Genomic DNA, 24,430 nt, shown 5'->3' on the forward strand with positions numbered 1-24,430 from the left:
ATTTAATGGCTTTATTATTAAAATGCATGAATTAAATAAATTACCAGACTTTAAAAGTTACTATACTCATTTAAAAATAACATAAGGTTTATCCTTTCTACAGAAGTCATTAAATTAAAAAGTTCTCGATCTTATTACTAATTAAGCTGATGAAGCATGTTTTAGATCTTATTACTGATTAAGCAGATATTAACAGATTATAAAGGTTTAAGAATACCTCATTGCGTGGTCAAAAATATAAAGAGAAATATTAAAAGGCCATGTATGGTAAAAACTCTGTGTCAAAGGCGCACAAATGGGTAACAGCAGCAGCGTTAAATTAAGTATTAATTATAAGCGATAATTTATATAGCAATTCAGGTTGTGAAATAAATAATAGTCAACATTCAATAACCAACAGAAAAGGAAATATTTCTCTTTTGACCTCACAAAAAGAATATTTTTCTATCAAAAGTTTATGCTGACATGCTCAACATATGACCTTATATAGCTTTTAATTGAAAAATTTAAAAATATTTATTGAAATTATATACATATATAATTTATATATATATATATATATATATATATATATATATATATATATATATATATATATATATATATATATATATATATATATATATATATAATAGATTATATTTAAATACTGTAATTACTGTAGGTACACATAAATAACAATTGGTTTCTACAGTGTGGCGGAATAGTGTCACAAAATTTCGATTGTCTAATAACAGAATAAGGAATAATGTCACAAATAAGTTTAATGAATAGTGTCCAAAATAAAAAAAAGGAATAAAGTTGCAAAGGAGTTTATTTAATAGTGTTGAAAACAAAAAAGGAAATAGTGTTCCAAATTGTAAAATCGAAGTAGTGTCGAAAACAAAACAAAAAGAGTAGTGTGCAAATGAATTTAGTAAATAGTGTCAAAAATAGAAATAGGAATAATGTTCTAAAGGATTTTAATGAACAGTACCATAAATAAAAATATCATAATAGCTATAAATGTGTGTTTAGATAATATGTCTGAAATAGCCTGCTTCAGTACATACATTAACTACCTTATAGCCTGCTGCTGCAAAAGAGTGCCGCTACATCGACTGAGGGTTTGGGGTTTGATAGCAATCTTTTCTTTTACTATTCTTTGTTTTTTTCTTGTTTTTTTTTGTAAAAGCTATATGCTATAAAGATAAGCAAAATGAGTAAGCAATTGCTGAAATAAGTGTCTGAAATTAGTAGAATAGTGTCGAATATGTTAAAAATTAGGCCTTTTTAATATATTTGACACCATTCTGAAGTTTATTTTGTGACACTATTCCTCTCACCCGGTTTCTACATCTCTATAATAATAGAATGGCTCCTTTATTTTGCACTCTGACAACGGCATTCAAATAAGTAATAGCTTTTATCTAAATAGAAATAAGTAAAATCAAATATGCTAAAAATAAAATTTGTCCTTTACAAAGATTTTTAGGTTTTATATTATAAAGGTTGTTACAAGTTGACACAAAATGAATATTATTATGAGATCCATCAAGAATTATCTAGAATGTTAAAACTAAGTATTAACAAAATATATTTAAAAAAACAAAATTTAAACTTAGCAAAAAAACTAAAATTCAGGTTTATATATATATATATATATATATATATATATATATATATATATATATATATAAATATATATATATTCAAGTTCTCTAGACCTATCATTTACTAATATTCTTGGTCTTTGAAGTAACTTTTCTTCTGTTGAGTCTTATCTCTTGCAAAGTTCACCAGACCTACTTGCTCTTTGTAAGACTAATTTAAGTTCAGCTGTCTCATCTTGTGATCTTAGTGTTGATGGTTATCTTCCTTTAATTCGTAAAGACTCCAATAGTCACATGCTTGGCCTGGGCATTTACATTCGTAAGAGTTCACCCATTTGTTGTGAAACTAGGTTTGAATCCACAAACTATTCTTTCATGTGCTTTCGTTTAGCACCACTTCTCTCTATTGCCTTTCTCTTTGTTCTATATTGCTCTCCTTTATCTCAAGACTGCACTCTTTTTGATGTTATTTCTGATCATATTAACTAAGCCCTCTCTCTTTATCCATCAGCTAATATAGTTGTTGTCGGTGACTTTAATGCTCACCACTCTGAATGGCTTGGCTCTAGTGTCAGTGATTCTGCAGGCATTAAAGCCCACAACTTTTGCCTTTCTCAATCCCTAACTCAAATAGTCAACTTTCGAACTCGCTTTCCTGACAACCCGAATCATTTACCTTCTCTACTCGACTTATGTCTTGTTTCTGATCCTAGTCAGTAATCAGTTTCTCCTTATTCACCCTTAGGTGCTTCTGATCACAGTTTAATCTCTCTAAAACTAATATCTCATTCTTCTTTATCACCTGAATCCCCCTATCATCAAACCTCTTACAACTATAGTAACTGGGATTCTTTCCGTGATTTTTTTCGTGATGGCCCTTGGGTAGAAATCTTTTTTCTTCCTGTCAACAAATGTGCTTCTAACATAACTTTGTGGATTCAGGCTGGCATGGAATCTTTTGTTCCCTCTTGGTGATTCCAGTTCAAGCCTCACTCTCCTCCATGGTTTTCCTCACACTGTGCTGTTGCAATTGCCAATCGAAACCGTTACTTCCATATTTATCAGCAAAACAATTTTCCAGAAAACAGACGTCTGTTTATTACTGTAAGAAACAATTGTAAAAAGGTTTTGTCTAATGCCAAAACCCTCTATTCTCAGATCATGAAATATTGTATCTTATCTTAAAAATTAGGCTCTTGTGACTTCTGGAGAATCTTTAGTAGTATCAATAATAAGGGCAAATCTTTAATTCCGCCTCTCTTGCATGGTTCAGACTTTGTCACCTCACCTAAAGACAAAGCTGAATTGTTTGCTAAAAACTTTTCATCAATATCATCTCTTGATTTCACTAGTTGCGTTCTACCTGATATTGCTAACAAACAGGTTGATCCATTGCTTGACATTCATATCACTCCAGCTTCTGTATTTAAAGTGATTTCTTGCCTAGACTCTTCTACAGCTTGTGGCCTGGACAACATACCTGTTATTGTCTTGCAGAAGTGTTCTCCGGAGCTGTCATCTATACTCTCAAAACTATTCAACAAGTGCTTATTAGAGTCTTGCTTTCCAGCCTGCTGGAAAGCGGCATCTGTTATCCCTATCTTCAAAAATTTTGGAGAGCAATCTGATTCGTCTAACTACTGTCCCATAAATCTTCTTCCTATCATAAGCAAGGTTTTTGAGTCTTTAATACAAACACTAAATTTCTCATCTTGAATCTAATAACTTTCTTTCTGACCATCAATATGGAATTCGATCTTCTCGTTCTACAGCTGATTTGCTAACCGTAATAACTGATAGATTTTATCGTGCATTAGATAAAGGTGGAGAGGTTAAGGCCATCACTCTTGACATTTCAAAAGCTTTTGATAAAGTTTGGCATGCTGGTCTTCTCCATAAGCTTTCTTCTTATGGTGTATCCGGCAACATCTTTAAGATCATTGAATCCTTCCTTTCCAATCGTAGTATAAAAGTTGTCCTCGATGGACAGCACTCTTCTTCTTATTCTGAAACTTCAGGGGTTCCTCAAGGTTCTGTCCTTGGCCCTATACTCTTTTTAATTTACATTAACAATCTTCCAGATATTCTCACATCTAAGGTGACATTGTTTGCTGATGATACTACCATTTATTCTTGTCGTGATAAGAAGCCAACACTCTCTGATTGCTTGGAGGGGGCATTTGAGCTTGAAAAGGATCTAACTTCTGCTACAGCATGGAGCTCACAGTGGCTGGTGAATTTCAATACAGATAAAACTCAATTTTTTTCAGCCAATCCGTATTGCAATAATTTAGATCTTCCTATATTTATGAACAGTGATGTACTCGATGAGTCACCTACTCTTCATCTTCTAGGATTAACTCTTACTTCTGATCTTTCTTGGAAACCATATATCAAATCAGTTGCAAAATTAGCATCTGCTAAGGTTGCATCTCTTTATCGAGCTTGTCACTTTCTTACTTCGGATTCTATTCTCTATCTCTGTAAATCCCAAATCCGGCCTTGTATAGAATACTGTTGCCATATCTGGGGCGGTTCTTCTAATGATGCCCTTTCTTATTTAGACAAGGTGCAAAAATGCATTGTAAACATAGTTGCACCTGCTCTTGCAGCCAACCTCCAACCATTATCACATCGTCGTAATGTTGCTTCTCTTTCTCTTTTCTACAAATACTATAATGGGCACTGCTCTAAAGAGCTAGTGTCTCTTGTGCCATCTACTAAAATTCATTCTCGTGTTACTCGTCATTCAATTAAGTCTCATCCTTTTTCTGTGACTGTTCCTAAGTGCTCCAGAAATGCTTATTCGTCTAGTTTTTTTCCTCGAACATCAGCTCTTTGGAATGTTTGATGATGTTTGAAAAATATATATATATATTTGTTTGTGTACTTTTTTTTTTATTCATATGTCCTGGTCATTAGCTATATGAGGTTTTTGAGCCATGGTGAAGGCAACTTCACCATGGATATAAAAACCCAATTTAATTGTGGGTAGGAAAAACCAAAAATCTTGATATTATTTCTGATAATTTTACAACTCTATCAGAAAAAAGAAAAGGAAGAGATTTAATACAATTTTTTAAATGCTATAAAAATATAGAGAAAATTGAATTACAATTGAGTTACAATCCTAAAAAAAATTATGTAGCTATTTTAAAAAGACCAGATCATCAAACGATTACTGATACCTATTTTAAAAATGATCTTCGTGAAAATTTCTTCACAAATCCAGTATTAAAGTTATGGAACAAACTGCCTACTTCAGTAGTTGAATCACAGTCCATTAATGAGTTTAAATTGGAAATAGTCAAGCTAATTATTGGTTTTAGTTAAGTTGTTTTGTAAAATCTTGTAAAACCTGTTTTTGAGTCTGTCATAGGGTTAACTTAGCGTTTTCCCTCAACAGAAAAATATATTATTATTATACTACAAATATTATTATTATTATATATATATAATATATATATATATATATATATATATATATATATATATATATATATATATATATATATATATATATATATATATATATATATATATATATAAAATATATAATATATATATATAGATAAGAAAATAACACCTTAAGAAAAAAATTATTTAGAAAAAATATTTTTCTAAATATAGATAGTAGGATGTTTAATATAATTGGTCAGTTTGATGTTAATTTTAAAATTATAAGATGCAAAAATAAGGTTATTGGGAAAACTTTATTAGTTGTTTCCAACAATCGTTGAGTTGGCACATATGGATATGATAAAGTATACTATAAAGTCATTATAATTTTAGTTTATTAAGGTATTAAAAAAAAAAACGCTTGGCTTAAATCAGTGTGTACTGCATATAGTCTTCTGACTACTTGTGATTATTGATCAATCTTATGATTTAAAGTTCATAACAAAACGGCAAAAAAATTAAAAATCTCTATATTTAGATCAATTCAAATTAATACCAGATTAGTTCTGAGGACAATGGTAAAAGCAAGTGGAAATTAATTCTAAAAAAAGCAGCACCCTGTTGAAAAAATATTAAAGTAATCAGTAATGGTCATGAAAATTTAATTTTCAGAATTTCTAATAAAAATAATAAAATACTTTAATAGTTTACAATTTATTTAAATTTTTAAATTTATTTAAATTTAAACATTTTTATTTTATTTTAGTTTTATCTTGCAAAAACAGCTTACAAACGTTTAAAGACTTTGCGACATCCAAATATTATAAAGTTTTTAGATGGATTTGAGGTAAAAAAATTGTCTTATGTAAAAAGATATTTATGTATTGTCTTGTAATTTGTTATTTTATAAAAGTTGTTTTTTTATAAAATTTTATTGCTTTTAGTCTGAAACAATGTTGTACATGGTTACTGAACCTGTTACACCTTTGATTCTTTTTCTTGACAAAGATGATGGAAGAAATTCAAATCTTATAACATGGGGAATTCATCAAATAACAGTATTTTATAAAAGTTTATAATATAATATTTTTAGTTAGTTGTTAATTTTAATTGATTGGTTTTAATAAATATATATACAATTCGTTTCCTATTTAATGACATGTAATAAACAACTTGCTGCCAAAAAAAAAAAATTTTGTGAATTTCTTGCAATGGTGTAGATGTTTTTTTTGGAGGATTGTTCTGGTGAAAAAGTTGGTTTGTGAAAGTTTCACGCTCTACTATTATTTTCATCAGGACAAACGGCTTGCTGTCAAAAAAAAATGGACATTAGTATTTTTTTATAAATAATATATAGAAGGATTTCTTAAACACATTGCTTTTAATAATGAGGTTGTTATAGATTTTTGTCAAAGAATAATAAGAAGGAGAAAACCAGGTAGAGTGAGGCTTAAAACATTAGGTGACTAACGATGTTTGACTTTAGGTAAAATAAAGGAATATATTTTTTCAAATAATTCTGCTTTATTGTTGGAAGAGCTAATAAGGTCAGACCCATATATGAGAGTTGAAACGCTAGACTTAGAACCTAACTTCTGAGATGTAATATGAGATATAGTAATTAGAATAAAATGCCTAAGCATTAGAAAATACATTTTTTGTGAAATTTTTGCAATGATATAGATGTGTTTTTTTTGAGAGTTGTTCAGGTGAAAAAGTTGATTTGTGAAAGTTTCACACTCAACCGTTCAAAGATTCATTAAGTTTCACTCACCATTCAAAAATATTTTTACAAAAATTCTTTGTAGAGATGTTCTGATGAAAATAGTAGAAGAGTGTGAAAATTATAGTTGCATTTTTTAGACTGAAGACATACGTAAGGACTATCACAAAAAAATCTTAAGTAAGGACTATCACAAAGAAATATATGTATGAAGTATAATGATGTAGAAAGAAGAATGAGAGTTTTTTAAAAATTAAAATAGAATATAAAGTTTAGAAGATAAAAGTTGCTTTAATAACAAAAGTCAAAAATTACAGGAATGATACTCACTATACCACTGGATATTACAAACATCGCTGCTCCAAAAAGTTTATAGTTAATGTTGGCGAGTGTTAAAATTCTTTGAAATTTAAAATTTTTTTTTAATTTCAAATTTCATTTTTAAAATTATTTGAATAAGAGAATTTTAGAATTATTTTAAATCGATTTCTTTTTTAAATTTCTTTTTTAAAAAATATCTTGTGATGGACTTTAAATCAAATAAAATTTAACTTATGAATTATAAGTTATTTGATTAGAAGAAGAATATTATTGGCTTTAATGCAGAGATTTAAGGTAATTTCAGTTCAAAAGCGCTTTATGTTGAATGAAATCTCAGTGCAAGAGAACAAATAATTATACTGCTATTTAAAAGATAAATTTAACATGTTCTGCTTTATGACCCTGTGAAAAAAAGATTTAAGAATTAGATTTTAAGATTTTACAGATTAATCTAAAATTAAACTTTGACTACTACTTGGTCTCGAAGGAGACCAAGTCTACTTGGTCTCCTTAGAGAAGAAGGAGAACAATAAAGAACAAAGAGAAAAATAATAAGTGTTGCTAAATGAAAGCACATAAATGAAAGTTCCAATCTCACAAAGAACAAGAAGGTTTAGTGAATTTTGCTTGAAGTAAGGTTCTACACATCAAAAATTACTCTGAAAATCACAAATAAATGTAAAATTAGCAGTTTTGTGGTGATGTTTAATCTTTTTAATTACTAGTAATATAAATTAATAAAAAGAGGTACAAACATAGATACCATAAGAATTTAGAATAAACATAGATACTGTAAGAACCTGGTACAAACATAGATACCCTAAGAATTTGGTACAAACATAGGAAAAGTTAGCAATGCAGTTGCCTCATTCCTGATCTTAAGTCATGAAAAAATTTTGTGTGGTCTTGACAATGCACATTAAAAGTAGGAAATGACCTGGGCCTTGACCCCAGCTAAAATTGAGACTTTTTGTAAACCCGGCCCCTGCAAAGTTACAAATTTTAGTAGGTGTTGATAGCCGGGGCTAAAAAAAATTTATAATAATTTATATATTATAATTTATACTTATATTTACTATTTATTAAATACTGGCATATACTTTTAAACTTGATTTTACTTCCAACAAGGTTGCAAGCAACAACTGTTAAGTTATGAGTTATTTTAAAATAGAGGATATGTTAAAAAGCTAGAAAATGGTTAACTGAAGACTTGAAATGTTATAGGTTGTATAAAAAAAGAAAACATGAAACAAGTAAAAGTTATAATATTTTTTTGTCGCGCAAGGAAAAAGACTGGGTTAATAAAAGTTTTTATAGCATGAAGGGACAGATGCAGTAAAAGGATGCAACTTGTTGAATAAGAAGCCAAGCAAGAATGAGTTTTGGTTTATTGTAATAGAGGTGATAGCTCATTTGAGCATTGACCATTATAAGAGAAACAGCATAAAAGAGGAAGGCTAAAGCCTGACGATGATGATCATGATGATGATGATGATGATCATGATGATGATGACAATGATAATGGTAATGATGGCGGCGATGATGATAATAATGATGATAATGATGATGGCAATAATGATTATGGCGATCATCTTAATCATAATGATGTTTATATATGCATATATTTACAAAATATAACATGATTTTCGAATTAAAAAAATATTTATAAAAGTTTACCCAGCCCCGATTACAAACCCGACCCCTGCTATATTTTATCAAGCCCTACCAAAGCATTGTTTGTGATTCTGACTGATTTTTATGATTATAGTAACTTGCTGAATGTTTTATTGATTTAAATGATTGGTTATCTTTTTTTTTTGGTTGGACTTATATCAAACATAAAATTATTCTTGATATTGATAGTTTTTATAATTGGCTAATTAAATTCTTATTTTTGAACAAGTCAAATAAAAGTTATTGATTTTTTAACAGTAAATATGTTGTTAAATTTGTTGACTTTTTTTTTTAATTTATTTACACTAGTTTAAGTTTTTATTTTTTTAGACTGGTTTAAGTTTTCTTGTGAATGACTGTAATTTAGTTCATGAAAATGTAAACATTTTCTCAGTTTTTGTTGGAAATGATGGTGAATGGAAACTTTCGGGCATGGAATACATGCATGCCTCAAGCACAGATCCAGTTGCTAAGTTACCTAAATTGCAATGTTATAATACCCCTGAAGGTTTGAAAGATGTTGTTAAAGGATCTTGGTAAAATTAACATTTTTTTTTACAAAAATTACTTTTTAGATAAATATATTAAAATTAATACTTAAATAAATTGATAAATTTACAGCTCTACAGATTCTTGGGGATTGGGTTGTTTAATTTGGGAGATTTACAATGGAGCACTTCAATCACCAGCTGACCTTAAAATAATAAACAAAGTAATACTTTTTGTATTTTTTTTTTAAATTAAAGTTTTTAAATAAGTATTAGTATTATCAGTAAAAATTTAAAGTTTTTAATTTGCCAATTGGTTTTATGGTCTTTATGAGAGATTGGTAGTATAAAATAATCACAGATGTTGCAAAGTAGAATGGTGACTATGTTACCATTCTACTTTGTCAGAGTTTTAAGTTGAACTAGGTAAGCGCAGAGAAGAATTTATATTCAATATTGACTACTTGTTTTGAGCTTTTTTATCTGTACTATCTGTTGGCTTTTTTATCTGTACTTGAGTACATTGCTGCATTGTTAGCAAATTAAACCACTTTCAAAAGTTGTCAGCAAATAAAACCACTTTCAAAGGTTGTCAGCAAATAAAATCATATTCAAAGGTTGTCAGGAAGATCATTTATGGAGATTATAAAGATTATGGATATTTAGTATTCCAGAGTTTACTGGAAATAAGAATCCTAAATTAAGGATAACTTTATTTCTGCGATTAGAAATTTAAAAACTTGCCCTGTTACACTAAATGGCGAAAGCTTTTGACAGGGACCAACCAAGCTTTGATGTTTTTGGTTCAGATTAACATTTATTAAATAGCTCTGAGGTAAAAAGATATTTCTAACAACATTCAAACACTTTTGCAAGTTTTTGAGTGTTGTTAAGACCACCAGAATGTTTTTGTCACCAGAAAGCTTTTATACTTACAATGTCTTTTAATATTTATATCCCTTATTGAAATTAAAAACTCCACTTAAAAGTTAAATTGTATTTATATAAATTCTTAAATAAATTAAATAAACTTAAATAGTAGTTTTATTTTAAATAAGTTTTTTAATTTTTATTTATTACTTATCACTAGTTATTTATTATAGTTACTAGATAATATTGTTAGTATTAAAAAATTTTTTATTATTTGTTTTTAACAACTATGGTTTTATGGAAAAATTTTTGTTTTAAAAAAATGAATACTTCAAAATATCAAAACATGTTCAAATCAAGACTTGGATAGTTACTTCATTCAAATTGTGATGTTGTTATCAGTTAAAAGATAATTTGTTCTACTTTATTGCTTTATAGTTACCGAAGCAACTAGTTATTCATTATTGTGATTTGGTCTGTGCAAATCCGAAAAGTAGAAGCAATCCAAAAAAGTTTCTTGAAAACTGCACAAAAGCTGGGCAGTTTTTAGACAATGATTTTATAAAAGCAAATCTATTTTTACAAGAGATTCAGGTACAAAACGTTATAGACAATGTCATAGTTAAATTCTTAATAAAGTTTTATCTTTTCTTCTTTTATAACTTATAAAAATTTTGTTGTTTGTTATAACTTTTAGAGGTGGGGTGGGGTCGGGGCAAAAGGGTGTTTATTAATGTAGTTTTAAAAAAATAAAAATTTAAGTTTGGTTTTTATAATTTTTTTTAACATTTAAAAAGTTTTTTAATTAAATACTTTTTATTCATGCTTTTTTAGTTCAAAAAATTAAAAAATTAAAAAATATTTTAGATAAAAGATATTTCAGAACAAAAAGAGTTTTACTCATCCTTAGATAAAAATCTGGATTCATTCCCAAAGCAGTTTTGTATAGACAAAATTCTTCCACAACTCCTAAATGCATTTGAGTTTTCAGATTCTGGATCTGCAATTCTTTCACCGCTTTTCAAGGTATGAAAGTACGTGTTTATAATAAATAATAAATAATTATTGTTTATGTATTTAATTGTTACTCATTTTTTGATTTTAATTATTTAATTACAAATCCTTCATTTGTTTTATGAATATAAAATAGCTAAAATTATCATATGTTTTACAAAAAGGTTGGGCTTCTCCTCGATGAGCCATCATATCAAGCAAAAATTCTTCCTTGTATTATAAAGCTATTTTCATCAAATGATAGAGCAACAAGAGTTCAATTGCTACAGCAGGTCAGCGATGTTGTTTCATGAAAATCTTTTCTCACCAATTCACTATTTAAAACGGTAATAATATTTAAAACTAATGCTTATCATTAGTAATAGTTTAAAAATTGTTTTTACATCTTTTACTATAAAGATTAGACACTCAAAAAAAAAAGTTTGTTTGATTTTTAGATGGTAAAAAAACAGCACAGCTATCTTCAGAATTGTGGACCCTTTCAATAAGTTAAAACTATAAATGCTGCAGGTATTTTCTGTCTGCAATATTTTCTGTCAGAACCAGAAAAAGGAAGAGAATTTAGAAAGAAATGTTTATGTTTATCAGATTTATTATTTTCATTAGTTATAATTAATGACTCAATTTATTCAAATTCATTAATGATTTATCATTAATGATCCAAATAAATTTAAACAACTTAAAAAAGATATCACCATTAATAGGAAAACTTCAAAACATCTTTAAGAAATTAAAAGTAAAGATTTTTTTGCTGATTCAATATACAAAAAATAAGTTATCCCCTTGTTTGAATATAAGTTATTCCCCTGCTTGCATGAAGAACTTATTAAAAATGTTGAAGTTATGGTCTGCTAATAATAATTTGTTGTATACTATTTGAAAAAAACTACTTAAAACTACTAAAAACAACTTATTGTATCTTCTATTATTATTATAACATTTTATTTTAGCTAGAATTATTAGAATTTTATTATAGAGTTTAAAACCAGTGTTTTACAAACATTATCTCTTTTACCGTGGAAATCAGTGTTTTACAAACATTATTTCTTTTAGCATGGAAACCAGTGTTTTACAAACATTATCTCTTTTACTGTGGAAAACCAATGTTATGCAAACATTATCTCTTTTACTGTGGAAATCCTGTGTTTTACAAACATTATCTCTTTTACCGTGGAAATCCTGTGTTCTACAAACATAATCTCTTTTACTGTGGAAATCCTGTGTTCTACAAACATAATCTCTTTTACTGTGGAAACCAGTGTTTTATAAACATTATATCTTTTACCGTGGAAATCCTGTGTTTTACAAACATTATCTCTTTTACTGTAAAAATCAGTGTTTTACTAACATTATCTCTTTTACTGTGGAAACTAATGTTTTACAATCATTATATCTTTTACCCTGGAAAAGAAAAAAAACTCATAAATAACTTTTATGGACATAACTTTGTTTAAAACAAACAGTTCCTAAATTACAACCATTTATCATATAAAAAAGTTTTAAGGTTTATAAACAAGTTTTTACAGCTTTACTTCAATTTCAAATAAAGTTTCATAACATATTTAATTGATAGAACCTTCAAAGTAAACAATACTAATCATGGTGTTACAATATCATTAATTTCTCAAGCGTAATTTGAACCCATCTGTTCCAAGCTAAAATAAAGATTTTAGCTAGGTATAAATGATTGCAAAAATGTGCTGTTATTTTACCCTTTGAAAATCAAACAAATCCATTTCTTTTATAAAACTTCCTTATTTCGGGAAAATACTAAGCTTATAAAGCAAAAATTACATGCAATCATCAAAAGACATTTTAAGTTTGTTACCATTGGTTACCACAAAATTTTCTTCACTGAAAGTTTCTAATGTTTTTCCCCATTAAAATCTCCTTTTAGGTTTCAAACTGTTTGTTGTCTAAAAATTTGTTTGTGCAGGATGTAAGTTCTATTATATAGGCAAAATACCTCACACTATATATGTAATATGAGCACTATAGGATGGATAAATATTATCATATTTATATTTCATTTGTATTTTTTTTTATATTCTGATTCACTCACAACAAGGCTGCAAGCAACCACTATTAAGTTGGGAGTTACTAGAAAAAAAGAATAAAGTTATAGAGCAAGGAAATGGTTGATAGAAGACTGAAAAAGTTGTATGAAACTACTTGTAAAAAGTTGTAAAAGTTGAAGGTTGTATGAGTCAGGAAAACATGAAGTTGGGAGAGAGTTTCAAAGTGTTGTGGTGCGGGGAAAAAAACTAGACGAATAAAAGTTTTTAAAGCATGCAGAGACAGATACAGTAAAAGAATGAGACTTTGCTGAATGACGAGTCAAGAGAGAGTAAGTTTTAGTTGATGGTACAAGGGATGATAGCTCCTTTGAGCAGGGACTATGATAGTATTTGTAGAAAAGTGAAAGAGATGCAACTTTAAGGCGATGAAAAAGAGGCGCTCAAGCTTAGCAGATAGACTGGTTTTAACTATGTTTACAATGCATTTTGGGACCTTGTCTAGAAGAGAAAGAGCATCATTAAAAGAACCAGCCCAAATATGACAATAGTATTCCGCACAGGGGCGAATAAGAGATTTGTAGAGGTAGAGAATGGAATCAGGAGACAGAAAACGGCAAGCACAATATAGAGAAGCAAATTTAGCAGATGCTAATTTATTTTCACTATATAATTTCATTTCAAAAAAAAGTCACTTTAATAATCATAAAATCAGACTTAAAACTTAAAATTACAAAAAGTATGCATATAGAGTGATTTTAAACCCAAAAAATAAATGAACAAAAAAATCATGTTAAAATAAATAAACATTAAAACTTTTAATTTATTAAAATGTTGAAAACTCTATTAAAAAGTCTGTTGAAAACTTCTTTTATTATGTTCTTTTTTTATGTTGCGGTTTGTTAAAAAATTGTGTATCTTTAGGAACTTTTAATCAATTATATGGCGTCTTATTTGTAATCAATTTTATGGATTTCGTTATATTATTTTTACATTTCACCATATTTTGTGGTGAAAATCAAACTGTGAACCTCTCTTATATCAAAAAGATTTTACTAACACTTTAATCGAGTTGTTATAGTGGTCAAACCTTTGGTCAAACCTTGGAAATAGTAAAATGGTTTTGAATAAAATTAAAAAAGTTACTTTAACTTAAAAAAACTTATACATTTTGCATTATGAATTTTTAGAAATTTTAAAATATGGAATGAAGATGGAAAAAACATGGAATGGGTCCTTAATATCATCAAAGAAAAAGTTCTTTAAAAATAGATTAACCTGAGTCTGGAATAAAACAAAATTATGTAAAAATTTTAAAATTGAAAATCTTTTTTTTTTAATATATATATAAAAAATTTTCAAACGCATTTGTAAATTTGCACTTTTTTATTTTCATTTTTAAAATGTTTTTATGCAATAATATATAAAATAATTTTTTTATAAAGTTTTTCAATTTATATATAAATTAAAAACTGGGTCTTGAGGCACCTCTACAAATATTTTTTATTTGAAAATCTTATGTTTTTTTATTATAAAGAACATATAGATAATTTATATATTATTATTATTAAATTTTATCTACAATGGAAGAATCTGTGAAGCTGGGAAAGCAACCAATCCCAGCTATAGTAGATCCAGTATAGAGAATTATCAAACACAAATAGATAAAAATAAAATATTCAGTATGTTGTGTTAATAGCTTCCCAAGCTAGAAACAGAGTACTGATACAGTTTTTTTGGAAGTGAGCCAAAAAATCTGTCAAGCATTTTTTTTGCGAGCTACACATTTAATAATTTCTGGTGCTTGAATGCGATGGGAAAAAACCCAAAGACCAACAGCTGGTCCAGGTTGCACAAGTGCAGGAGCCGGAGATGGTGATTCGAAGTATTGTATAAGATCGCTTTGGCACTTTCGATTTTCAAGTGATTGGATTCTGATAGCCAAGCAACTGTCCTTGGCTTTCATGGTGCAAAGATGAGACAAGTTTTGTTGCTCAATTTTTAACAGCTTCAAGATTGTTTATATTTTCAATTGAAAAGGGTCTCCATGCTGCTGAACAATACTCCATATTAGGCCTTACATAAGAGCAGTAAAAGTTAAGGGTATGGAACCTTTCATGAATCTAATGTTTAAATATGCGTTTAAAAAATCAGAGAACAGCATATGAGTTTGAAATAGCTTTTGCTACTTCGTTCCATGAAAACTGATTGTGAACAAAGCCAGTTTTGTCAGTCATTGTTAAGTGGAAGCAGGGGCTGTTAAATTTATCATCAGTTAAAGTTTTTTTGTTTAGTGTGTGATGATGCTTTTTGAAAATCATGTACTTGCATTTTTCTAGATTAAAGCTCATTGACTGTGTTGTCTGCAAGAGCAGCTCCAACTATGTTTACAATGGGTTTTTGCACTTTGTCTAAAAGAGAAAGGGCATGATTGGAAGATCCGCTCCAGATATGGCAACAGTATTCCATACAAGAGAGGATTTGAGATTTATAGAGATAAATAATAGAATCCGGAGTAAGAAAGTAGTGAGCATGATAAAGAGATGCAACTTTAGCAGATGCTAACTTTGCAATTGATTGGATATATGGTTTCCAGGAAAAATTGTAAGTAACAGTTATTCCTAGAAGATGAAGGGTAGATAACTCATTGAGTACATTACCGTTCATAAATAAAATTTTAAAGTTTTTTATTTTTGAAAAGAGTTTTATCTGAGTCAAAGTTCACCAGCCACTGAGAGCCCCATGCTGCAGCAGAAGTGAGATCCTTTTCAAACTCAAATACTCCCTCTAAGCAATCAGAGAGTGTTTGCTTCTTATCAAAACAATAATAAATGGTAGTATCATCAGCAAGCAGTACCAACTTAGATGTGAGAATTTCTGGGAGATCGTTAATGTAAATTAAAAAAAGTAAAGGGCTAAAGATAGAACTTTGAGGAACACCTGAAGTTACAGGATATGAAGAAGAGTGCTGTCGAGACGATAGCTCCAAAAACACTTCTGCAAACTATAACAGTTATGTTTTCCAGACCATAAGCTGTAGAAGAGTCTAAGCAGGAAATCACTTTAGATACAGAAGCTGGAGTGATACGAAGGTCAGACAATGGATTAACTTGTTTGGCCGTATCAGGATTTTTTTAATAAAACTAACAAAGATGTTAATTTTATTAAAAAATGTACAATTAATAAATTTAGTTGTACATTTTTTAATAAAACTAACATCTTTGAATAAAATATTGTATCATGTACTAATTGCAAAGAACTTTTTTTTTTCTCAAATTTTTTATTTGATAAAAAACATTTTCAAAAATTACCTGATTAAGAATTTAAAACTAAAGAATGGGCTAAAAGTACTTGCACATAAAATAGTTATACAAGAAAAATGTTAAAGGTTCAACCTAGAAAAAAATACTAGTTTATTAAAATAACTGACAAAATCATTTTTATATTTTATTAATAAACCTTGTAGTTGGTTTTTATCTTGCAAGCGCTTTGGCATTGATTCCATATGATATGTGGATACATGATTAATTTGTTATTGTCTCTTGTCAGCTTATTCACTTTTTTCCTATTTTTTGTGTTATTTGTCTTGCTTTTTTAAATATTAATATTCTTCTTTTTATTTTGTTTTTTATTTTGGTCGCTATCTGTATTACTTTTTTTGCTTTATTTGTTTATTTTATTAAGGTGTCACTTCAATGACACCTTAATAAAATAAAACAAAATTTGGTGTTACTCATATAGTTTTTAACTATATGAGTAACACCAAATCTAGTTTTGTAAAATTATAAATAACTTTGTAATTTTTTCAATTTTATGGTTAAATAAATGGATAAAGATATTTGAATTGATAATTGTCAATGTATTATTCTATGATTTAACTACAGCTATTTTCAAAATTTTTTTTTTTTTTTTTTGTAAATGATCTTTTGCCTATTTTTTTATGTAATGAAGTCCATAAATGCTTAGATTAGATTCAAATCAGAGCTCTGTGAAAGCCATTATAAAAACTTTTTGCCATTTTTATTAAATAATGCTCAAGTTTTTTAACAATGTGATTTGGATTGGTTAAAATACAAAATTGTTTCCTATTCTAAGACTTTATGCCATTTTGATTAAAATTCAGATTAAAGATTCAGATCATTTTCTTTTTTAAATGCAAAATTATTTTCCAATTTAAGTTTTTTAGCCTTTTGAACTTCGGTTCAATATATTTTTATATAAATTAGCATTCATGGTTTCATCAATAAATTCAAGTTTACCAATGTCATTCCATGCCTTACAACCCCATAAAATTACACTTCTGCCACCATGTTTAGCTGTTCTGCTCATACAACTCAAATGAAAAGCTCTGTTTATGCAACTCAAATAAAACCCTTGTTTGTAACCAGGTCAGGATTTTTTAAACCCACAAAAAAGAAGAATATTACAAGAAAATTTATATATTATTCCTAGAAAAAAAAAATTATATAATATTCCTTTTGCAATATACGGTGATTTATGCGGCTTTACATGTACCTTTATTATTTTTAAAAGGTTGTCAACAAGTTAACATAAAAAAAAATGTTAATTATTATATTTTGAAAAAAATTTTTTTTTTGCTTTTTTGCTTACTAAACTTAGTTAAAAATTGACTTTTTGTATGAGATTATGCATTGTGATGGGTCCTAAAGTTGTTACTACAAAAAACCTTCTTTAATGTTTCATATTGATTTTGAAAGATTTAGTTGGCTATTGTTATTTAAATATATAATTTATTGTTTATATTTTAATTTAAACAGTTAGAGAAGTTCATAAAACATCTTCAACCAAATGTTGTAGACAACCAGATTTTTGCATGTGTGGCAACTGGGTTTGGTGACACATTACCTGTTATGCGTGAACAAACTGTAAAGGTGTTTACATTTTTTTAATTTTAATTGATTTTTTTATTTTTTCTATTCCTTTATTTTTTTAAGTTGTTGAACTTTTTTTTTATATTTTATTACTTTTATTACTATAATTTTTATTTAAGATTTTGTATCAAGCTTTTTGCTTTCTGTTTATTTGTTTTCATGATTTTTATCAAATTTATGTTGTTGTTTTTTAATTTTTATTTCTAATATTATGTGTACATAAGAATTTACACATTTTTGATCATATAGAGCTGTGAGTTTAAAGGCACATTGTTGTCTTGTTGTTTTTTTCTTGTATATGATATTTTAGTGACAAGATCTATTTCTTTAGTGTTTTTTGTTGTTGTTTTTTGTTGTTTTTTTTTCAAAAAGTTTTTATTTCAGAAAAATTCTGAAACTACACTGAAATCTTTTTAATTAAGTCTTGATATTGATTTGAAATATTTAAATATCAATTTCCTAAAAATTGTTTTCAGAACTTTTGGTAAAAATGCTTTTTGTGCTATTTTTTAAGTGTGAATATTCTAGATTGAATAAAGTTTCTTGTAAATAATGTGCATATAGCTGCAAACTTGTGATTATTTTAGATTGATTAAAGTTACTTGTAATGTGCATATAGCTGCAAACTTAAATAAACATTTTTTTTTTTTTTTAAACATCTTCTCTTCCAACAAGGCTGCAAGCAGCCACTAATTAAAGTTGGAAGTTACTGAAAGAGAAAAGATGAAGATTGTAGAGCAAGATAACAATTGACAGACGGTTTAAAAGATTGCAAATTATATGAATCAGGAAAGCAAGATGAAGGAAGCGAATTCCAAAGAGGCACAATAGACACTAGCTCTTTAGAGCAGTGTAGTATTTGTAGAAAAAAGAAAGAGAAGCAACATTACGACGATGTGATAATGGTTGGAGGTTGGCTGCAAGAGCAGGTCCAACTATGTTTACAATGCGTTTTTGAACCTTGTCGAAAAGAGAAAGGGCATCATTAGAAGAACCGCCCCAGATATGGCAACAGTATTCCATACAAGGCCGGATTTGAGATTTATAGAGATAGAGAATAGAATCCGAAGTAAGAAAGTGACGAGCTCTATAAAGAGATGCAACCTTAGCAGATGCTAATTTTGCAACTGATTTGATATATGGTTTCCAAAAAAGATCCGAAGTAAGAGTTAATCCTAGAAGATGAAGAGTAGGTGACTCATCGAGTACATCACCGTTCATAAATATAGGAAGATCTAAATTATTGCGATAACGATTGGCTGAAAAAAATTGAGTTTTATCTGTATTGATGTTCACCAGCCACTGTGAGCTCCATGCTGTAGCAGAAGTGAGATCCTTTTCAAGCTCAAATGCCCCCTCCAAGCAATCAGAGGGTGTTGGTTACTTATCACGACAAGAATAAATGGTAGTATCATCAGCAAACAATGCCACCTTAGATGTGAGAATATCTGGAAGATTGTTAATGTAAATTAAAAAAAGTATAGGGCGAAGGATAGAACCTTGAGGAACCCCTGAAGTTACAGAATAAGAAGAAGAGTGCTGTCCATCGAGGACAACTTTTATACTACGATTGGAAAGGAAGGATTCAATGATCTTAAAGATGTTGCCGGATACACCATAAGAAGAAAGCTTATGGAGAAGACCAGCATGCCAAACTTTATCAAAAGCTTTTGAAATGTCAAGAGCGATGGCCTTAACCTCTCCACCTTTATCTAATGCACGATAAAACCTGTCAGTTATTACTGTTAGCAAATCAGCTATAGAACGACTAGATCAAAATCCATATTGATGGTCAGAAAGAAAGTTATTAGATTCAAGATGAGAAATTAAGTGTTTGTATTAAAGACTCAAAAACCTTGCTTATGATAGGAAGAAGACTTATGGGACAGTAGTTAGATGAATCAGATTGCTCTCCAGAATTTTTGAAGATAGGGATAACAGATGCTGCTTTCCAGCAGGCTGGAAAACAAGACTCTGATAAGCACTTGTTGAATAGTTTTGAGAGTATAGGCGACAGCTCCAGAAAACACTTCTGCCAGACAATAACAGGTATGTTGTCCAGGCCACATTATTAGATGCAAATTCGTTACCCTTAATAAAAATTCTCCTCCTGAAAACTGAAAAATTAATGTTTTTGTGTTTAGTTTATGGTGTAACAAAAATTTAATGTATTGTTGTCTTTGTCCTGGTTATTGCATTAAACTGATCTTATATTAGGTCAGGTACAGCATTTTAGCCATGGTGAACTCAATTTACCTAGGAGAAGGGAAGTGTGGACCTTTTAAAAAAATTACAAAACTATTATTCTAGTTGTTTTTTTTTACTTTTTTACACTTTTTTTATAATTTGCATTTATTTATTTGTGTCAGGCTATGCTTCTGTTAGCACCAAAGTTATCTGAAAAAACAGTGAACAACCAACTTCTAAAATATTTTGCCAAGTTGCAAATGGATGAACAGGTAAAACCTTTACTACCCAGCAAACATTGTTTTAGTGGATTTGCAGTGGACTTATTTATGCGGTGGTGGTGTAGTGTAAAGCGCTCGCTTCAGAAGCGAGAGGTTCCAAGCTCGATCCCCACCATGTCCCTGGTAGTACCGCGCTCAACTTGTTTCTCCGCGCAGCAGCCTTGTTCGTCGAGGTTCGTGTTTCGGAGTTATAGAGTTGAGAGAGGGTTATAACCACTATTGAGTAGCCTCCTCATCTGTAGTGGCCTTCATGGCCTTGAGGAGGTGAATAACAAAAAAAAAAAAAAAAAAATATAGGCATTTTTATCGGGCCACTAGTTTTGCTTATCTGTTACTTAGTGGACTATTAGTGACAGCTCCTATAAATGGAAAGCAAATAACTTTACAACATGTTAATAGTGGCTAGTCATAGGCTAGTCACTTTTGGTGGCTACTAATGGTCCATTAAGTAACCAATGAGCATAACTGCAATGGTCGGCCTAAAATGCCTTTATAGTTCCGCTAAATTTTCACTATAGAATGTTTGCTGGGTATAGATAACAATGTATTGTAGAGCTAATATTAAAGTAATTTTTTTTTTTAATAAAAAATTAAATCTATATTTTCCAATTGCTAATAAAAAAAAAATTTAATTATCAATAATCTTAATATTAAGGTTAAAATTTTTAATTTTTTTTTTTTAATTTTTTGGCTTATTTTTGTTTCCACCTACTGAACACCTACTTGGTTGAAATAGTAATTCCAGTAAACTAAATTCACTGATCAACTAATTAAAATAAGGATAGACACAGCTAAAAATATAAAAATGAATTAACGGTTTGAGCTGGGATATTTATGTTATATATATATATATATATATATATATATATATATATATACATTTAATATTTATTACATTACGGTGTTGTTAAGCAATCCATTTTTATTTTTTTATTTTTCAGTTGTAGCAATGGTAGCATGGTAGCAATTGTAACAATTGTAGTAATGGTTGCAATTATAGCAATCTTAGTAATGGTAGTAGTATTAGAAATAATAATTGTTGTCATACTTAAACTATTTTTTTTTTTTTTTTCAACTTGTTCAAACTATAATAAGATTTTAAAAGTTTGTCTAATTTTATAATTAATATTGAGTTGCCAATTTTTTACTCTATGAAACTGTAACAGTAAAATATGCAGTTTTTAGCCATTAGATTCATATATATTGCTTGCATTTAAATTTGTATCCAAAAATATATAGTTATAGTATTTGAAAATGAATATGAATTATCAACATAAATTTTTTTTGTAAGTAAACACAAAAGCTACTAGATCTCTCCTGCAATGCATTGAGTATGTAATAAAATCCAATGCAAAACTATTTACCAAATTTTGCAATTTATTTGTTATTTTATATTATTATAAAGTGTTTTTGAACAAAATAATCAATGAGTTTTTTAATGTTCAAACACAATAAATAAACTATTTTACTCAATTGAAAAATTGAAACTTCTGATGCCTAATACATACAACTTCTAATGGTTTATAATACAGAACAATAATTCTTAATAAACTCTTAATTAATGAAACATTATAAAGACTTTGAATCTTATAAGATATATCATAAGTTTCCTATTTTAATATACTTATAAAAATGTTTAAGAAATCTTAAATAAATCAGCATTAATAAATGATACTCATCATAAAATGATACTCATAATAAAATTAAATCAAATTTAAAATCAGCTAAAGAAACACATTTATACAGTTATGTTTTTGTTTTTTTAATAAGTATAAGTTATTATTTTTAGTTAGTTATTTTATTTCAGCCTGGTATACGAACAAATACAACTATTTGTCTTGGAAAAATTGCACAGTATATTTCAGAATCAGTAAGTGTTATGGTGCATTATTTATATCATTAAGTATTTAAATATATCGTTATAGTATTTCAAATATTTTGTTTTATGATATTACTATTCTATTTTTTTTTTTAATATTTTGAAAACAGTAGTTCAATGTTTCAAATTTATTTTATGTGTTTAATTTGTTTTTTAGTATTTGAAAAACTATTAACATCAATAAATATTTTCAATTTTTAAAAATTTGTTTAGACTCGAAAAAAAGTTTTAATTCCTGCATTTTCAAGAGCACTGAGAGATCCTTTTCCTCCTGCTCGTTCAGCTGGTGTTTTGGCTTTATCTGCTACTCAAGAGTACTATTCAATAGAAGATATAGCTCAAAAGATATTACCCTCAATATGTGCATTAACAATTGATCAAGAAAAAAATGTTAGAGAAAATGTAATGTCTTTTTTTTTTTTTTTTTTTTTTGATGCAAAATTTTTTTAACCATAATTTTTTAGATGGTATGCTATTATTATTATATTTATAAATAAATTACTTTAATTAACTAAGTTATCAATTTTAGTCTAATAATTTTATAATTATTAAACTAAAATAATTTTATAATTATTAAACTAAAATAATTTTATAATTATTAAACTAAAATAGATTTATAATTTATTAAACTAAAATAATTTTATAATTATTAAACTAAGATAATTTTAGTTTATTAAAGTAATTTTTATTTAACTATAAATTTTCAATTACAATTTTAAATAATTTTTAAATTTATTTTATTGCTAATAATAAATTAGTATTTGAAATTTTTTAATTTAGTATTATTTTATTTAGTGGAAATTGCTTTAAGCTTGAAAATTATTTTTTTAGGCTTTTAAACTCATTAGATGTTTTCTTGAGAAACTAGAAGCTTTTTCTAAAGATTCAAACAGTACAGTAAATAACCAAGGTATTGTTTTTTGCTTCTAACTTTAATTGGCTTTAATTGGTTTAAGTAAAATTTAATTTATCAAACAAACATGTTTTATTTGGTATTTAACTGTCTGTTGCACTTTCTTTTTTTTTTAGAAAAAGAGAAAGAGCAATTAAGTCAACCATCAACATGGACTGGTTGGGCTGTAACATCATTAACATCTCGCTTTTATCAACAACAGCAACAGCCACAGTCGCCAGATTCTTCTACTAATTCTGATTCCAAACCAAGTGGTATTATATTTCTTTAAACACACTCAATTTAAAACTATATTTTTTATCTAAATATGAATTGTTTTTAATAAAGCAGAGATTAATCTGAAAGAACATAAAACAGATGTTGCTAAGCAAGAACCTAATGTTAGTGTAAATAACCAATCTGTTTACACAGAAGCAAAAAATGATGATGGAGGATCTAATTTAAAGGTTTTTATATTTTAGCTTGATCTAGTTTTATTTATTTATGGGTCTAGTTTCTTTATTATGTATTTCTTTATTATTATTTTTCAAACAATTACTTTATATTTATTTTTATCCATTTATTTAACCATGAAATTGAAAAAATTAAAAATCTACTTATAATTTTACAAAATTAGGTTCGATGTCACTCGTATAGTTAAAAACTAGTAATTGACTGACACTTTATTAAAATAAACAAACAAACAACAAAAATTAATAATATAGTGACCAAAAATATAAAAAGAAGAACAATAATATTTAAAAAAGCAAGATTAATAACACAATAATAACACAAAAAATTGAGTTGAGATGAGAGATAATAAATGAATGAGGTAACACAACTATCAGAAAGATGATAGAAAATAAAAAATAAAATAGAAGGATATATTTAAAAATTATGATGAGACAAAAAGTATGAAATTACTTGAATAATAACAACAAATATAAAAAGCAACAATAATAAAAATAATTAGCAACAACACCAAAAAAAAAATGCACAACAATATAAACAATGCACACATGTATACATCAATGTAAATGATGCATAAAATTACACAACAGTATAAACCAAACATACACGACAATATAAAAAGTACACAACATTATAAACAATTAAAAAAATATACAAATATACACGATAATATGAACAATCTAAACAACATAAATAATAAAATTTAAAAATTGTTCATAAATAATAAAACTT

At 27.8% G+C, this 24,430-nt stretch overlaps 1 protein-coding gene across 2 annotated transcripts in view; it reads left to right on the forward strand.

Moving 5' to 3' along the window:
* LOC100208563 (N-terminal kinase-like protein) overlaps nucleotides 1-24,430 on the forward strand; it is a 79,288-nt gene that overhangs the window by 45,322 nt on the left and 9,536 nt on the right. Inside the window, exons 3-16 of one of the 2 annotated variants that reach the window (XM_065805302.1) lie at nucleotides 5,758-5,838; nucleotides 5,936-6,049; nucleotides 9,040-9,245; nucleotides 9,331-9,421; nucleotides 10,506-10,661; nucleotides 10,935-11,093; nucleotides 11,246-11,353; nucleotides 17,875-17,988; nucleotides 20,358-20,447; nucleotides 22,264-22,326; nucleotides 22,549-22,737; nucleotides 23,167-23,245; nucleotides 23,365-23,502; nucleotides 23,576-23,694. In XM_065805302.1, coding sequence (XP_065661374.1) covers nucleotides 5,758-5,838; nucleotides 5,936-6,049; nucleotides 9,040-9,245; nucleotides 9,331-9,421; nucleotides 10,506-10,661; nucleotides 10,935-11,093; nucleotides 11,246-11,353; nucleotides 17,875-17,988; nucleotides 20,358-20,447; nucleotides 22,264-22,326; nucleotides 22,549-22,737; nucleotides 23,167-23,245; nucleotides 23,365-23,502; nucleotides 23,576-23,694 — 1,707 coding nt within the window. The remainder of the gene's footprint in view (nucleotides 1-5,757; nucleotides 5,839-5,935; nucleotides 6,050-9,039; nucleotides 9,246-9,330; nucleotides 9,422-10,505; nucleotides 10,662-10,934; nucleotides 11,094-11,245; nucleotides 11,354-17,874; nucleotides 17,989-20,357; nucleotides 20,448-22,263; nucleotides 22,327-22,548; nucleotides 22,738-23,166; nucleotides 23,246-23,364; nucleotides 23,503-23,575; nucleotides 23,695-24,430) is intronic. The other variant, XM_065805303.1, reaches the window with a different exon arrangement.

The sequence above is a fragment of the Hydra vulgaris genome, chromosome 09 (genome assembly GCF_038396675.1).
Source record: "Hydra vulgaris chromosome 09, alternate assembly HydraT2T_AEP".
Lineage (NCBI taxonomy): Eukaryota > Metazoa > Cnidaria > Hydrozoa > Anthoathecata > Hydridae > Hydra > Hydra vulgaris.